The sequence below is a fragment of the Pholcus phalangioides genome, unplaced genomic scaffold, assembly GCF_987345545.1.
Source record: "Pholcus phalangioides strain wild (caught in Gottingen) unplaced genomic scaffold, Ppha-v1.0 ptg000007l_1, whole genome shotgun sequence".
In the NCBI taxonomy this organism is placed as follows: domain Eukaryota; kingdom Metazoa; phylum Arthropoda; class Arachnida; order Araneae; family Pholcidae; genus Pholcus; species Pholcus phalangioides.
This window is the reverse complement of record NW_028301600.1, coordinates 65,195,214-65,214,678: the sequence shown is the minus strand read 5'-3', so window position 1 is coordinate 65,214,678 and position 19,465 is coordinate 65,195,214. Positions and strand designations below refer to the sequence as shown.

At 33.3% G+C, this 19,465-nt stretch overlaps 1 protein-coding gene across 3 annotated transcripts in view; it reads right to left on the bottom strand.

Moving 5' to 3' along the window:
- Nucleotides 1-19,465, bottom strand: part of LOC149085632 (glutamate receptor ionotropic, kainate 2-like) — a 185,678-nt gene that overhangs the window by 33,427 nt on the left and 132,786 nt on the right. For all 3 annotated transcript variants that reach the window (XM_089233790.1, XM_089233792.1, XM_089233791.1), the window contains exons 6-8: nt 14,738-14,902; nt 14,109-14,261; nt 4,987-5,091 (exon numbers count right to left, since the gene is read on the bottom strand). In XM_089233790.1, coding sequence (XP_089089916.1) covers nt 4,987-5,091; nt 14,109-14,261; nt 14,738-14,902 — 423 coding nt within the window. The remainder of the gene's footprint in view (nt 1-4,986; nt 5,092-14,108; nt 14,262-14,737; nt 14,903-19,465) is intronic.

The window sequence follows — 19,465 nt, the reverse complement described above, 5'->3', positions numbered from 1 at the left end:
AGGAACAGTTCTAGTTTTTTCTAGGTATTTTAATTTTCAATTTGTGTAGATTTTTCAAGGGAGAAAATGGAGAAACTGGGTCATTATTCTACATCAAACAGAATATTTTGTTTATAGCTTCCTTTGAAGTAAGAAGATTAATAAAGCATCATCTCTCTCATATGAAATGACGTTCTACATAAGGGAACTACATAAGAAACGAATTTTTGAAAGTGCTTCTAATGAAGTTAGTATCAATCTCTTTTAAAGGAAGTTGTCAATTAGTTCATTATTCTCTCTCTTCTCGTAAAACTTTTTATTTAGTTACTATTGGCTCACCATAAAATTATGCAGCTTCTTGAGTACACTTATTTTGTTTGTCTTGACAGTGTTATAATTTTATTTCAAGATATACTGTTAATTACCTGAAATAAAATTTGATGAAAAGTTCTCATCAAAAATAGATCGTGGTCGGATCATCGTAGCAGCGAAACAGAAATACCTACTAGCATCACACAGACTGAAATTCTAGATTTAACGAGACGCCGGTACACTTGAACGAACACCTAGCTCCCGGAATAAAAAAACTGCTTCACCAATGACTAATGGTGAAGTAACAATGCTTCACTAATGACTTAAAATGTAAGTCATTTAAAAATGAAGAAAATGTCAAGTGTTGGTGGGTTAAAGATGGCAAAAGTTTTGTAAGAGAAAAATGAAAAATCCAGGGCGTATATAATAAGGCAAGAATAAGACTAATAATATTTCAGTTGTTTAATTTGAAAACTGATGATCCGGTCCGACATTGAATATATCACAAATTATATAACTCTGAATGACCTAATCTCATTTTTGTGCTCAACAAAAAATTCATTAGTATTTAATGTGTTACATTTCCATGTACAAAGCATAAGACCAGATTTTGATAAAGATTTAGATTTATCTGATATGTTTGATAAAATTTTGATATACTGAAAAATATTATCCAAAGTATAGATTAATGATGACGAAATAGACCGGTACAAAATTGAAAACTTTAATATATACCATTTTTGTCGTAATCACAATCGATCTCGCGGCATCATTGCTTACACTAACTCTAAATATAAATTCAAAAAAGTTGCAAAAAAACACTTGCAATATTTCTAGACATTTCCAAGGCCTTTAATACAGTCAACGACGAATTTTTATTATATAAACTCTATTCTATTGGCATGAGAGTTATATGTATGACATTTTCAAATCATACTTGACAAACCGACATCAATATGTAAAAATAAACGACTTACTAAGCAACAGTCTGCCGATTAAAGGCGAAGTTTTCCAGGGGTCAGTTTTGGGAGCACTGCTATTCCTTATATGTATAAGTGGTTTATGTCAATTAAAGATAAATGACAAACTGATAAGTTGTGCAGATGACACAGTCCGTCTTTACGCAGATAATAATCTAAATGACCTGAAAATATGGTCAACGAAAACCTCCTGAAAATTCGGAACTAGTGTTCGGCCAATGACATGAAAGTCAATGTTGAGAAAACAAGATATATGTGGTTTAAACTGAAAGAAAAATATAACGATACGAGGGAACACATAATCTCTCACTAATATATCACAGCAACGACTATCAAATTTCACATAACTGTACAAACCTAGAGAAAGATAATTACATAGAGTACCTAGGTCTAAATATCGATTCAAACCTAAAATGGAAAACCCATATAGCACATGTTTAAAAAAATTTAGATTTTCCCCAAGTAAGTTCACCATCTAAAATGTTTATAAAGCAAATCACAGATTTCTATTGACACTCTACTACGCATGGATCCAATCACACATAAGTTATGGCCTTGTAACATATGGAGGAGATTATTTAACTAACATTAGAGTGAAATACCCGAACCCAAAACAAATTTATAAACATTCTTTCGAATCAAATTGAAAGCTTAATCTGATTCAATATAACAATTTAACCATTTTATGAATCAGACACCTGTATTTCTATAAAATGTCTGATTGTTTATAGAAACGTGTGCAAAAACGTACAGTGATTAATCCAAGGAGACCAAATCAGATAATAGTGAGCTCCGAACCTCATAAAAATATTTTATGCAAAAGTTTCATATACCTAGCCCCTAAACAAAATATTATAGTTTTATTTATTTATTTATTTATACAATATTGCTTGGCCGAGGCCTATACAAGGGAATGCGGTGGTGAAGCTTGACAGAGACGATTGATGTTACAAAGGAAATCAGAAAGTGTTGTACATTCAATAATGTTTGACAGGATGTTGTTCCAGTCGGTTATTGTTCGAGGAAAGAAACTAAATTTGAACCAATTTGTGGATGCAAAAATGGGTTTTAATTTTTGTGCATGGCAATTCTTCTTGAATAGTATGAAGCTGAAGTTAGAAAATTCGAAGTGTCGATATGAAAATGGCCATGAAAGACTTAAAGTTAATCGTGAGATATATCTACGGGTGAAAAGCGGTTGCATATTGAGTTGGCGCTTGAGTTCTGTGACGGAGGTGGAGGATGACCAACAGCTAAGAATGAAGCGGGCGGATTTATTTTAAATACATTCTAATTTGTCTATGTTTGCGAGAGTATGGGGGTCCCAAATTTCACAGGCATATGAGAGTACAGGAAGGATGTAGGTTTGGAAGCAGAGATGTCTGAAGTGACGGGTGGAGTTTTTGAGGTACCGACGAAGAAAAAAGAAAGTTTGCCAGTATATTTACAAAAAATTCAAAATGAGTATATCTGATATAGAAAATTACTATTGAACGAGTGAATTACTATTCGAGCTCGTCTTGATGCTTAAGCAATGTGCCGAATCTAGACCTTCCAGATATACGTAAGCATATATGTATGCCAACTTGGAAAATTGCGTGTGTATGATTTTTTTTTCTCTTTACCTGTATATTTTTTATTTCTCCTTTAAAATAAGGGGGTTATGACTGAAACTATTTATTTTTATCACGATCTGACACTTCTACTTGCCACCAACATGTATTACAAAATTTCATTTGATTTTTTTCTTTTCTTTTTTCTCTCTTGATTGCCTCTACCTTAATACTCAATCGAACTACATTGGTGTATTATACGCGTTTCAATCTTTGTGTATTTACCGTGCTTTTTTTTGTTCTATTTGTTTTTATTTTTTGCATATTGAAATGATCAAGCTGAATAGTTTCTTGTAATCAGCAACATGGTTTATGTGATCCCATGGTGATTCGAACACTTATTGATGTGTAATTATGTCATGATTTAAATATAAATAAAAGTATACAGGAATCGAAAAAAAACTCATCAAATCTCTTTTAGCTGTTTAGTGCGTGGTTAATTCATTCTGTTTCGTTCAAAATCACTTCAATTCTAATCGGGTTTTTAGAATTACATTTTCTTATTGGAATTACTGTTCGAAATTACATTATTAATATAATATTCATCTATATATGTGAATCAGATGTTTGTCATTGAAGGGAAAAATATCCTTATAATATAAATCCTTATGATATAAATCTGACTCATCATGAAATAATTATTTTAATGAAAGTATGAATGCTAGACAAATTCAAAAGCAGTTCTAATTGTACAACTACAAATAATATTCCTGCATCAAAGTTTTGATAAAGCGACAAAATACGCCGTTTTTTTGCAAGACGATTCACATTGATTTTGTCAAATTCATTTTTGTCTAAACTGTTTTTGCAGTAAAAAAAAGTTGTCATCAACATTTTCAATTATCTGATATGATTGAACGTATAGAAGATCCCACCATTTTTCAATAAGTCAAATTCAGGAACTCCATCTCTCATTAGTTGAATATTTTATCCATATACATAGTGAGATCATTATTACTTATTTATCTTAAATCGCTTCATAAATAATTTTGACTTCTGGTTCAGTTGCAAATAAGTAGAAATAAAATGAATGAAAATTAAATGCAATATAATAAGATGTAAATAATAAGTTCAATTACGATATTTCAACTTTTTCCATGAAAAATCCCCTTGACTATGTCTGATGTAATAGTACATGGCTGAAGTGAATTCCGTCGGATTAAATGAATAAATTGAACCATCACCTGTGTGCGCGCGTTTACACAGCAATTTATTTATTTTTTTTAAACTTTGTCGAGTTATCCTATCTTTTTTGGACAAAGAAGGTCGGTAACGTTTTAACCTAAAGAAATACATCGTAAAATCTCATCTCCATGGATTCGAGAAAAAAGGTAAGGAATACATATTTCATGTCAAAAGCAAATGTGGTAAAGTAATGGGTGTACTCGAAAGTACTACCACGATAGCTTAGTAAAAGATTCACCATTTCTTGAACGATAACGAGAAAACCTTAAGAGCCACAAAAGATAATGAAGACGAATCGTCCTAATTTTAACCGGAATTCCCTCAGTGCCTGTACGAATAGATTCCTTTTTTAACCGTTACTTGTGCAAAAGAAGAAGAAATTGCTTTTATTTAGTCGAATGTTTTAGTACTTTTTCTTAGAACTTCTGTGAAACAAAGCCATAAAGTTCCATTTCTCGCAGCGTGGTAGCAAAGATAAATAGCAAAATTAGTTAGTAAGACGAATTCCTTACTTCGCCAGCGAAACAAAGAAAGGGATGAAATTTTGTACTTATCTTTCATCGTCAATGAATTTCGAACTTCTGGAATAGCTACTATATTCTCGTAATGTTTGAATATTTTATGTCATATCACTTCTTACTTAATAGTGCACAAGAACAAAGTCATTTTAAACTCTCCAGAACTTCTAGATAAACTATTGGACTACTCCCACAGAATAATAAAAAATTTCAGAAACGCATAAAATTTAATTGAACCGAATTTTACTTATGCAACTAAGTAATGAAAATATTTTCAAACAAATATACGAAAGAAAAAAAAAACAATCTTTTCCAAGTTTTCAGTTCTGTAGAAATTTCAAAGAATAAATAATGCAGAAAAGAAATAATAAAAAATTCAAAAAATGCCAACCTCAGTACCTTTACGATTCCCTTCGGTTTATATTCAATAAGATCTAGAGTAAAATTTGTTCTTCGGCCTGTTTTGTCAATTTCTATATGGTAAGTCAAACCAGTCATCTCTACCTGTAACAAAAGAGAAAGTGTCGCAATCCGGTGATATATTGAAATGTGTAAGTACTAAGAAAGAGTAGAATCTTATTTTCAAATGTTTTAATGATGCTTGTAAGTGAATAAAAAAATATTGATGGACAAATAATTCTACTCAGTTGTATACTAAACTATTTATGATACGAATGATCTCGTCCTAGAAACGTAATCAAATGCGAATACCAGTATCAGTATATCCTTAAAGATGAAACAATTTAATTTATGTGTCGAAAATGGATATATTTCCAAACAAAAAAAATCTGAAACTAAATTACAATGATCAAACAAACCAAAAATCTCACGCCGATCAACTACATGCAAGCATAATACATCGCTTCAATACAAGACCATCGTCAGTAACTATGACACTCGAAACAGATATCCATGTTTTGATATTTCAAATTGAACGAAGGAAATTCTATTTGTAGTCGCGGCTTTTCTTTTCCAGTCAAGTTATCTCGATTGAAGTTTATCGCATTTTTTTCCCATTTTAAGTGCGTCCACACCTATTTTTTATTCCAGGATATATAGTTTAAAGCATTGGAAAAGAAGTTATATTTTTTTCCGATTTTAGAGGATTTCTATGTTTTACTTTTTTTTTGCTGATGCTGCAGTAGAAAAAAAAATCGTTGTGCGATTTACTATTTTGCTAGGGATATATCTTTCGAAATTAGAAAAGCAGTAACTAGGTTGCCATTTTTCTTTCAATTGAAAACGAAAATCGCGAAATAAATCGAGATTTCTTTTTTCAAATGGTGTAGCTGAAAGAAAGGTTTATTCGACTTGAGCTGTAAATGCCACATCATCACTGGATCTATAGGAAAAAGTTTTGTTTTATATAAGAGAACGCGGCGAGAGAAAAATAAACAATTGATTTGGAAAATATATTTCTATTGCTTTTAATTTTTTTTTTTAATTAAATCAACTAGAAATGGAATAGTTTTCTGAAAAACGATCATAATTCATTTATTTCATTATTTCAACAGTTGATTTGGGTTTAAAAAGTTAGAGAAACAAAAAGTATTTTGATAATTTAATTATACGTGTATATACAGGGTGATCAGCGAATAAGCCCTTATTTCAAAATTAAATATCTCTACAACAAAGATCAATAGAATTATGCGGTAAACGGTATGTTTATTAGCAAAACTGTAAGAATGTTGTACAGAAATTTCGAAAATTTAGTTTCTTTTTTTATTCTTTAATATTAAAAAAAAAACAAAAAAAACTGGAGATTTTGGGGTTCCGAAAATCCTCATTTGTGTGAAGAGAAACCACTGCATTCGCCTAAAGTTACTGCATGGGCTGCGGTATGCGCCATGTGTGCTGACAAATTGTTCCAAAATTGTAACGTAACGTTCAGTAGTAATCGTTTCTCGCACGGGGAAGAGGCCGATAATGCCTCTGGCGCATACCGCAGCCCATGCAGTAACTTTAGGCGAATGCAGTGGTTTCTCTTCACACAAATGAGGATTTTTGGAACCCCAAAATCTCCAGTTTTGTTTTGTTTTTAAATTTTAAAAAAATTAAAAAACCAAATTTTCGAAATTTCTGTACAACATTCTTACAGTTTTGCTAATAAACGTACCGTTTACTGCATTTCTATTGATCTTTGTTGTAGAGATATTTAATTTTGAAAGAAGGGCTTATTCGCTGATCACCTTGCATATGTAACTCGTTTCTAGTTTTCATTAGTTTAAATTTAAATACATGGTTTAATTTTTTACTAGTGGCAACAATGCTGTAGCGATGTTGTCGCGACGCCGTGAAACGGGTCCAGGCAATGTCATTTATACCAAGTTGAATGTTTACCTTCCCTCAGAGTAAAAGAACTCGTTCTCCCCCACCATCATGCGCGTGCGCAACGGTAACAGAAAAGAGACCAGTTATGAATGTGTGAACGAGAGGAGGTATCACAGAATATATATATACAGTCACAATAATTTCGAAACAAGAGCGGAGGAGCTGGTTAAAAATTGATTGCGCTAGAGGTCGCAATGCACAGCCAGGGCCGCAACTAGATGCTTCGTCACCCGCGGCAAGAGCTCATTTTGGCGGCCCCTAGCAATATTGTAGGTAAGGCTTGAGAATGAAATTTGCGCCCCCTCTGGTCCAGCGCCCGGGGCACGAGACCCACCTGCTCCCCCTTAGTTGCGGCCCTGTGCACAGCAGGAGGTCGCAATGAAAGATAGTGAGGTCCTTGGTGACACTGTCGTGCATTGCGACCTCTAGCACAATCAATTTTTGAACAACTCCTCTGTTCGTGCTTCGAAAACATCGCGACTGTACTCTGCGACACCTCGTTCACAACTGTTTTTTTTTTCTTGTTACCACTGCACACGCGCATGATGGAGGAAGGGTGGGTTCTTTTGCTCTTAAAAGTTTTTTTAATAGTGTTACCCGTGGTCGGTTTTTGGAACATCTTGTTTCATTGTTTCAACTTATCAGTTTTGCAATATTTCCGGTTGTAGTGAGAACAGAGTTGATATTTTCAGTCCGGGGCAGGGGCTCCCTTTAACGGCCGGAGGAGCGAAGCCTTTGCGGGCCGCAGGTCCGCGCCGAACGAAGTTCGGCCTACAGGGTTATTTACTAATAAAGTAGTCTGAAACGGTTTTGTTTGCGTTGTGATATTATATTATATATCATTATTATGATAATTATGTTATGTTATATTACTATAAAATTTTAGATAATTGTAATATTATCGCGCGAGCAGTCATGACGAAATAAAAGCGATATCGTTCATGAATCCTGGTGTTTGGCGATAAGTTGCCAAACGTAACAGCCGTAGCTCCGAGTCGGTTATGTTCGGCTCTTCGACTATTACGTCACGAGATAGGTTCGGAGTTAGCATTTCCCTCGATCTATAATGACGCAATTGTGATCTTTGCCAATGAGCGTATCCCATGGTAAAACCTGAGTACATTATGGAATTGTGCTGGAAAAACTCACAAGACGTTAAAGAAGGTCTGAAGAGTTTTTCATGCCTGAGCTATAACCCAACCACAATGCAACGGATAATAGAAAGGTGATGCATAGAGTAGTGTAGTTTCCAGATGAGGTAAAACAGTTGCACCTGAAGACGTGGACACAAGAGCACCAGAATTGCAGTCCGTTAGATAGATGTATTTATAAAGTTTGTGTCTCGCTACTGAGGAAATTGGCGTAGGCAATAACACGTGTGTCACGTGACCATTCAGTCTGGGGTAAAGAAGGTGACTTGCGTTCTTGAATTGAGCAAAACGGAATTCGCAGTTGTTGTGGAAACATATTTTAGTCCAATTACAGAATAACGTTGATATTGCCGTCCTACAACTGTGGCGTCAACCAGAGACTTAAAATATTTGAAAACGCGCCTACTGTGACACGTTGCTCATGAAAAAAGAAGGGCCATACACTTTCTTCATGAACAAAACACTAGAAGAGATACACGCAATATGACACACGCTTCATCACGTACGTCACTTTATTCAGTAGTGGGACAGAAGCTTTATGAGTGTATCTACCTAATGGATTACAGTGGTGGTTCGTGTCTTCAATTGGTTCTGCGTTACAGCATCTGGAAGCTGCTTACTTAATACGAATCCCCTTGTATAAAAATGGTTACTAGTAATTAAATAAAATAACTTGGGCGAACATAGAACATCAATTCTGTGGTATATCCATGTTCCACTGTGCATCAAAAATGTGCTAGAACTGAGGATCCATTCATTTTGCAGCATACCAGCCACAACGTGCGTAGGCGTCCGAGTGGCGTGATGGTAAGAGGTTCGTCTACCACCGTGAAGGTTGCTGTCACTGTCCTCGGTTCGAATCCCGAGGGAGGATATAGATAAGGTATTTTCCCTAACGAGCTTGTGGCGACCACCGATAGACAGCGTCTTCGTTTCCAACCCATCTCATTAATGGCAGTGAATAGCGATATGGCCAGAGTTGGTGAAGTGCTACAACGTGTTAAGGAGAATTTCGATTCGGATCATTAAAAAATGTAACTCGTCTTTATCACATTAAAAGAATCACTGGAAATAGTTAACGTGCAGTATACATACGACGGATAACGAAATGTGATTATTAACTATCACTGTGAGTGTGAATGAGTGCACATTTGAGCGATTATAAAAATATCTGAAGCATTGTTATAGAGTCACTAAGCCATTAAAGCATTTTATGATCGTTTGTTATTGGAAAGGTTCTACATTGTAAGATGTAAACAACGCTTCGTGACAGCGTAACTGTACCGCAATTCATAATGGTATAGGTAGCACCCATTACAGAGGTCCATCAGAATTTATATATTGACATGTTTCAGTTAATGATGACATAGTCGTACACGTGGATCGCCAGCTCTCATAATAATTATGATACGTGACGTAATCGTGTCAATTTTTTTTGCCTCAATCACGAACGATCGTAGTTGTACTGAGGTTTATATATTATGACTCGTATTATATATATATATTCAAAAATTTGATTTTAATATTACACACGCCATAATTTTTTCCGTAATTTTTTCGAAAATGAATTTAAAAATAAAGATAAAAACTGCAAGCTTTTGTTAAACATTCAATTAAGAATTTCGTTTCCGATAAAAACACTTGCAGTATATGACATGGAAATAATGTTTTTGAAGAGAGAGAGAATAAGAATCGTAAAATTTTTCCCGATCTTCTCAGAATCATTTTTCTGTGAAACTGAAACACCGATAAATAATCTTGATTTATTTGAGGGTTTTTTCAGAAATAAATAAAATTTGTGCGAATAAATTTTAAACGAAATTTGATAAGGGAACCACAAATTTTTAATATTTATTTCCAATAGTACAATTATTTTTTCTGCAATCGTTTATATGAAAGTAAGATGGTTGAGTGAAAAATATAGTTCGGTTATTTTTGTATTGATACAGTATCTTGAAATATTTACTGAATTTAAACGATGCGTTCTTAAAAAAAAGAGAAAATATTCGAAGTTATTATATAGTTTTGTGCGTGAAAAATATTAAAACGGAAATCGAATTTTTTCTCCAAACTTCCACAAAATGGGTTTCTTTTCACTCGATGTGAATGTCAGCTGAAGGAATTTTTAGAACATTCAAATAGAATGTGCCAAACTCACTTATACTGAAAAATAAGAAGTAATATTCATACAAAAACTTTGGGGAGTCTTGTCTGCTATATTTCAGAAAAATATTAGAAAACGCTCAATGTACATACAGTAGACCTACATAACATTGATAAGGTTATTCGTTTAATTTTCTCTTCAGAATTTATTGAACAAATAACATACAAACGAACTTGGATAATTCGAAGCTCAAAGGACAATGAATGAACGCCAGGGGCTCTGCCACCGCACTTATCCCGTTACCGAGATCTCTTCCAGTCTAGCTTCGTGGCAGAGTCTGGAACAAAGTGAGTGCACTTAACAGTCCGAGTGTGTAGCTAGTATTGTGTCTGATATTTCAGTGCTGCCATCTATACTTCAAATTATGAGTGAAGTGTAATGATTGAATATTTGTAACGTTGTAGGCCTGTTGCTCTCTGTGGTGAGACTTTTTAACTGGGAGATGGAAGTTGGGAACCACAAAAAACCAACTTCAGCCGACCACAAGCTCAAAGAACAGTAGAAAATTTCGAATTATCCAATTCATCCATATATGACAACTGGACTTCCACAAAACTCTTAATAGGTAGTTATATGAAAATGTATTGAATATTATTACTTATACTACGCCAGTTTCCTCGTTGTTGCAATTTGTGTTTATGTAAAACGTAGAAGATAATAAAATTTTTCATTTCTAAATTTGTGTGATTTCCATTTGTTTTCTTTTGGATGCTCTTAGACATTGCATAAAATCTTCAGGTTGATTTAGACGATGAAAGATGCGATATTTGAGCTTCAAAAGCCGATACTTTCCCCAAGATGTCCGTAGCTTCTGCAAGTAATAGGGTAACTGTTGAGATAAAGACCGCTCTTGCCTTCTCATATTTTTTCGTCTTTGTCGGGAGAAAATTCGATGTGACTTCATTTCTACTTTTTAACCGCATCTACGTCAACTACAATTTTAATTTCATTGAGTTGAACACTGGATGGTGTTCACACACGTATGGAACTTTTTTGGACATGGTGATAAATGTTTCTAAGCTAAATTGATCTTCCAATACAAATGGACAATGGTGCTAGAAATTCACGAACCTTCAAGAAATTTTCACCAGACAAGCGACTGGGATATAAGAGCATTTCAGCTTGTATAACAATTTCGTCTGCAGAAAAGTTGATTTACCACACAAACACTTTAGTTATTTCTTCAGTATATATGCAGCTGCTTTTGACGGGTGCTAATGAAATTCAAGATCCGATAAAATTTCAGGAGCTCGCGAAAAGACAAAATCCAGTGCATGTGTGTGTGCGCGTGAACGCAACTGGTAACGAAATCATTGTTTCTTGCTTTGAGCCACAGTTAAGAAGATTTATTTGGTTGCAATATAAGAAATCTTGCCGGTAATTCTGAGTAGAAGAACACTTTGCATGTGAAATATCTGAATCAAACATTGAATTATCCAAAACATTAAAGAAAAAAATCGAATCAAACTGGCAATTTTTCAACACACTAAATTAAATAAGAAACTCAAGAGGAATTCTTAAAATTCGAGTTATCCAAAGACTTGAATTAAGACCTTCGCATTCCACTGTATAGAAACGTACAAAAATATGAACCATTGAATGTTCAACTAGTGCTTTAGAAGTGTTATTAATTTTCCACCTGCTGTGAAATTCCAGTTTTTTCTAAAAAAAAAACAAGTTTAATGTTGACTGGAACCTGTTGAACATTTTTCTTAAAAGGCCAAATGGAAGTGGTTAAAACATTTCGCTTGTAGCGCATGATTCCCTCCGCTTGAAACACATATGAAAACACAGTCTACCAAGACATTTTTTATGCATGATCTACTTTCCGTTCAGTCATTTTTTTTTTCGAAACATCTCATTTATGTTTGATCAACGTTGGCAGCACAAAATTTAATCATAAATTTTTTATAACTTGTTTCAGCTCAAAAAAAAACAAACTTTTCTTAGCTATTGGTATCAAGTCAGAGAATTTTAAAAAGTTCGGGAGATAGCTCTTCAATCGAATGCTGGCGTTTATATTCTAGAGTTCTTATTAAAAACGACTTTGTGCAAGATGTATTTTTGTTCAAAATACAGAATAGTTTAAGAGAAAAGTAAGTCCAGAATCAATAACCATCAGCGAAATATAAAAGCAGTCTTAAAAGTTTTCATATTTATGGTATATATGAAACAAATTTTTAGATCAGATAAATACTCAACAGGTTAGGAGAATGTAAGAAAGATATGACAGAAAACTCTGCCAAATATACTGAATGTTACCTGCTTTTTTCATAGGCATGTGAGTTAATTGCACATACGAATAATCACAGGCAATTTCGATAAGTTTGATAAATTATGTTCATATATTGCGAATTTGTTCTATTTACCAGTGATTATGCATAATTGTCATTTAATATTGGTAAATATGATAGATCGTACTGAATTCATCACTTGCCAGGAATCATGCATAATCGTCAGTTTGTATGAGTAAATATGATAAATATGATATGTTGTTACCAAATGAATCGGATTTACCGGATATTATTCCAAAAATTTACCAATTTCACTCAATTTTATGCATAACCACGAAGAAAGTGATAAATGTAAGGAATTTCATCAATTTCATCGATATGATTAGTGATTACACATAAAGAATCGCGAATATTCATAATAATTTATCACTTTTACCATAATTTATTTAGAGCAGACTGATACTTAAAGCTTATATTACAAAGAGATGCTAAATGCTGTCGGTGATATATCAAGTACTTCAGCAGTACTACTCCATATAAAACATGGTGCTAACTCCTCGCACCGGATATTACTGGTGAATCGATGAACCTAGAGGTATACTTCGAATAGCCAAATCAAGTCGTCCATACTTATCTATGACACACAGAAAACTCGAATCAGAAGTGTTGTGCTCTAATCGAAATACTTCGAAGTGTCTATTTGAAAGAAGATTCTGAAGTTTGAAAGGTTGTGGTTTGCGCTCTTAGAATGTGTGTGAATCAAATTATACAGCCTCGCAGAATTTTATTATACCTCTTTGAAAGACTTCGATGTGACACTTCTTTGTTTCAAACCGAGCACAACTCCGGTCTATTGCCATAGGCAATTTTTTTATCGAATGAGAAATGTGTATATGTAAGTCTTAGTGCGTATTTAGTGTTGCGCGTGAATTTTTGTTGTGCTGCCATATATTTTTCAAACTATGAGTCAAGTATAATGATTACGTATCTGTACCGTTGTAGGGAGGTTGCTCTCTGTGGCGAGACTTTTCAACGGCGGGATCGGTGCGCAATGTTAGCACTTCTAGAAAAGGTATATGCACAAATGCCTGCTATATAATCTGGATCAGTGTGTCATAATCAGGGGTACACGTACCCTCTTGGAGATGGTTAAAGGGGGACCATGAGCTTGGATGAGAAAACAATTAACTTACTGTTTTTGCGTTATTATGTGCTGAACATTATAATATATAAAGGGTTTTAATATACCGGACCGGATAATTATGATAAGTAAAGCTCTATAAAGGGTTCAATGACCTTCATCTTATAGACCAAGGAGGTCCCTGGCGACTATGGAACACACGAAAGGTTAAGAACCGCTGATCGAGATGTCTTCCATGTATTTTTGTAACGAGTAGCAAAACAGAGCCATCTATCGGAAACAACTTTAACTATTTTTTCTTGTGTCGGAAAACCCCAATTCTTTGACAAGTCTAAGGGCGCAAACCGCAATAAGCGGCAAGATACGTCAATTTGTTGATTTTTATGATTTTTTTGAAATCACTGCAAATTTTTGGAACCCGCTTAATTATGAGTATGTACCGTTCCATAACTCAAATTTTTGAAAATAAAATAAGCACATATATAAGACTTGCTACTCACCGATCTCATGGCATTCGTGATATCGTATCCATAAGGCCATATTTCTGCACTATCGCAAGAAACTGTCTTGTAGATAGAAGCTGGAATGAAGTCTTTTTTTGCTAATGCTCTTCCAAAGAAATTCACTGCGTCTACAAGAAGAGCGGTTTCTGTCTGCAATAAAAGACGGGAAAACAACGGAAAACAAAAAAAAAGTTGTTTCCTTTCATAAATGAGGAAAAAAGTTACGTAAAAATTGTATCCAAATAATTTTTTTCAAAGATTCTACATATAATTTTATTTCGAATTTCAGATCTTCCTCTCACGTTCTATACAATTTAATAAAAATTTATTTTCAAAACAAATTTCTTTCGTTATTTTCCCCATTTCTAGTTCCACGATGGATTATATAACAATTTTTCTCCCCATTTTATGTGCAGGAAAAAGGAAGAAACAGTATTCTAAGTGGATCGTGATGAAAAAATTTTGAACAATGATGAAGGAGGGAAAAACTGAATAAATTACATTTAAAATCCCGGGTTTTTATTTTGTCAACAGAGAATACTCACAAAGCTTTTCTATACGCGCGATAATAAATTCACAAAAGCAGCTTATATTCAAAATTTACTTATTGAGAGGAAAAGACTCACTTTGATGGGGTTATCTTTTTTAGAAACTCGGTCACTTCTAATATCGCCAAATATCCATCTTCTCGCTTCTTCTGCATAGTATTGATGTTCTGGATCGACTATTCTGAAACCCGTTATGTTTGATCGGCAATGCCGGAGATTTGATAAGTCCAGAGTGTGGAAGTCCTGTTGGAATAAAGAACAGATAAAGGTTCTTTTGGCGTGAAAAATTGATATTTTCATGATTCATATCAATCAATAGGGAATACAGTTTATCATTTTAGAAGGGTTAAGTCAATTTTCGAATTTTTCAATGATTTCTTGAAATATCCGTGTAAATTAAAAGTATATATATATATATATATATATAGGGATTTTTTTTCAATTTTTCTTCAGTATAATATTGGAAGATGATGCCTTGTAAATGTTTCCCATTTGATACTGATGATTTCGCATTTCTTTGTCATTCGAATGAATTTTTATTATATTATTCGGAACTAATAAAATATTGCCAGCATATAAAAGAATATGAGAAGTAGTTAGAAAAACAGATTGTAAACGTTAAAAAGTTTATGAGTGTGAATACAGGTTGTAAAGTTATATTCTTGTAACGCGTTATTTTTTGAACCGTTGCCGTTGGTTATAGAGAAGCATGCATTTAATTTAAAAAGAGTATCCAAATAACATGCCCATTTAGATATACCATTTATTCTATTTGCGGCGATACAAAATGAAATTTTCATACGTCCCCCTGTCCTGTAACTTTCGATTAAAAAGTTGTCGCCGTGTCTCCACTGAGCCCAACAAAAGATATTTCTTGTTTTTAAGTGCAAAATTCGCTGAAATATTGCAGATTGAAAGTTGAAAGGACTTCTCAAATTTTTAGAAAGTGTTAACAAAATGCGATTGCAAACGAATGTTTCAAATTTTTTCGCGAGTTTTTTCTCTAATCATATTATGTTTTTTTTCCTTCGTTTTCAGCAATTTCTAAACTCTCATATCTCAGCTAATATTGCACTTCTAAACATGATGAGTTTTTGTTGGGCTTACAAAAGACAGGGCAACAACTTTTTGATTGGAAGTTGGAGGACGGAGCGATCGCATAAAATAATTAATTTTTATCTCAGTAAATATACGGTCCCTAGATTAGAATTGCCATATCTCAAATGAGCACGTTATGTGGATAGTTTTTTTAAAATTAAAAGTTGTTTCCATGTCACCAACGTTTCTAAAGATGAAGTGTGTGTAAAGATAGTTTGATTTGGTTATATGCATTTCTATTATATTTATTTGATTCATATTGCACTGAAAAAATTATTGGTACAGTTATTGATCATTACAAGTTATAAGTACCTAGTAATTTTTATATATTCCATGATTCACTCTGAACATAATTTGTAATAAGTATTAAACGGAGGATGTATTAAAAACATCACGTAATTTCTTTGAAAGTAAACTATTAAAAACTACCCATAAGAATACAAGAACTTATAAAACAAGATATTTTTTAGCAAAATTCACTCTTAAATAAAAGAATACATTTAAATGGTTCTTTAAAATATCTATAATTAACCGGTAACCTGCTGATATGTGATGGCTTCAACTACTGCGTTTATAATAATTCATACTTTTAAATGAAAAAAAAATAAAATAAAAACATATCTCGGATCGTTGGTGGTTACTGATTAAGACAAACGTCAGTAATTACAGTTTCGAGCGCAAAACTGAAGTCAAGATGTTTGTTGCTTCGTAATTTTTCAAAGACGAAAATTAATATCATCAGCATGCAAGTCAAGAAGTAATTGCGACGTACTATGGCTGTTAGTTTTAAAAATCATAGTATTAAAAAAAAGGTTAACAACAAAATCATAATAATTGTTCTCTGTACTTTTATTACCTTTTCGCGTGTCTGAATTTCAATGCGTGACGCACGTTACTAGACATTTCGATGATTCAACAACTCTACTTTTAAAGTAATGACAATTTTAATGTACATGATGTGCATTGTTGTTTTCTAAGCGAATGAGAGTCAGTTTCATGTAATTGTTTTAAGAACTGAAGCAAAAACAATTCAATTAAAAAATATTCATAATTAGAGACGATTGAAGAAAGACTTAAAAAAATTTTAGCATCGTGATACGATTTTAAATTTTAAATTAATATACTTGTTGTAGTTTTACCCGTGAAAGAGAAAATAAGCAATTCAATAACGTATAAAGTGGATGAAGAGGAAATCCATAAATGTGCTTCATAGGAATTTCCTTTTCTGTCCAACGTTCCAAAACTTTTCAAGTGCTATTTCCGTATTGCTAATTTTTTGCTAATGAAAATGATCATCTGACTAAGACAATTTTATACATCCTTATTTGAATGATAGAGATCTGAATAAATTTATAATAAAGTATTTATTTTTGCAATATTTTTGCTAATCTCACTCACTGACTCACTCAACAAGCATAAAAAATAAAATTTTTGAAGTTATTACTTTTTTACGGGTTTTAATTACGTTTTTATTTACTTTCAATGATAAATAAAGCAACCACACCCAGACACCTCAAACATTTGAATGCTATTTACGCCATGCTTAGTGTTATTTTTGCTCGAAAAAAATTCATGCAAATATCTTTTTAATTACTAAGTATAGTAAATTACTATATAGGCTTTCGCAATATTCATACACTGAAACAGATATAGAAAATTAACTGCTCTACTTTTAGATATGTGATTCTACGTATATTCTACGTAAGAAATATTTTTTATTTTTTTATTTTATAGTATTTTAATTTTACGCATTTTTTCTTTGCATATTGAAGAAAATAAAATTATTGAATCGCATGTAATATCACTATCACTTGAAAATGTTTCTACATATTCATAATTTGGAATTGTTTATGCTATTATTTCAAGTAAAAACATTTGTATTTACTGTCATATTATTACTCTATCTCGAAATCTGCAGTTGGTAAAAAGAGAAGATTAAAATGGTCGTATCATAGTTTAATTTAAGAGAATTATATTATGATGAATTTTCTTCCCACAAAGACTTTAATTTTGTATTTAAGTTATGGTAATGTTTTAGTTCTTACATAAACTTCGAATGAACACCCTCCTTAATTTTTACTCAAGTCCTACCAACCCGGTAAGTTCTGATCACAGAACTAGAAAAAATCTCGAAGAGTTCCCAAATTTTATGTGATCCTGTACCATATTAATTTTATGTTCATGTTTAGTATCAGCAAATGCTCATGAATTATTCTGATATTTTGAAATTTGTTTTTGTTTTAGCTGTATGGCAATCATGCGGTTAGGGCGCAAGTCATCAGCTGTGCTCTTTCTTTCGAATTCAAGTCTTTGTTCAGTCTTTAAAAAATGTTTGTAGATTATTGTTTCGGGTTTAATGTATAAGGATGCATAAAATGACCGCACCAAAAGCTACAAGCAGATTTTTAGTCTTTAAAGGACTAAAAATTCTCCTCATTTCTCAATTAAGACGTTACTGAAGTTTTAGAATCTTCTGAAGAATAGTTAGGACTGTAGATGGCTCAGAATAAGTATACACCCAGTTGTTTTTTTACCAAAACATTTCATTAAAATAACTAATATACGAGCAAATGACTAATCCAGTTTAAATTTGTTTAAAAGTAATAAAATGTTGTGGAGTGTTAAGAGAAGAATTTTTTGAATCCGAATATCACACATTATTCACAATTAGTTTTACCAAATGAAGATGTGTGTTTTACAAATATCGATATACTATATCTTGGATTCGAGTGACAATGCAAACAGAAAATCTGTGGTCAAGGCCGGTCGTCCACTGGAAGCAACACAAGTGACAGCAGTCGACGCTGAGTGAAACGGCTAGGGGTGTTTTACGTCATGCGCTGAAAGTGACATTTAAACGCTACTGGATTCGCGACTGCACTACGTGCAGACGAGTGTGTTAGTAAATACTCAGGAAATATTGAAAAACTGAAATTTTTAAGAAATGGATCCAGACCTGTATTTATTATTTCTATACTTAATGAGACATCTGACACAAACTTGGAGAAGGTGTTCGTGTTGTGGATAAATAAATAATCATATTTAATCGATATATTACTACTTATTATCACAACCCATAAACGGAACATTTCAAATTTCAGCTCAGAGAGAGAGAGAGAGAGACCGACCGACCAAAGTGAAAAAAAACAGGAGTACTTGGCTTGAAAAAAAGTAAACAACAGTACAGCGCCTGCACAGATAAGGCAAGACGCGCATGATCCCATTCCATTCCGATTTTATCAGTCGTATGCTGCTCTTGCCGAAATAGTTTTTAGGGGACGACGATCTCCTCCTTTCTGTAAAATGGGGCCAGTCTTGCGAATACAACTGCGCGCGACTTGTTTATCGCTTGAAGTCACTTCCACTTGACGACCGTCTTAATGATGCAGTGGTTTTTCTGTCTTTCCTACACAGACATTTGTGGTGGTGATCACGAACAAAGAATCAGATCGATGGTCTAGCTCAAAAAGAAGGCAACAACTCAAAATTCTATGTTTTGAGATATTTTCATTTTTAAAGAATCAATTTATATGGAACTGAATGGGAATCAGATCTTATTTCACATTACAGTAGGGAGCGTATAAGCAGAGTTAACAGTTGCTGTGTTTTGCGATATGTAGAGGCATTTTCCAAAGTTCTCTTGGCGTGTATAACTCAAAAATGCAATTTTTTCAGTTGTTATCTTTTTGAATTGGGCCGTCCGGTATG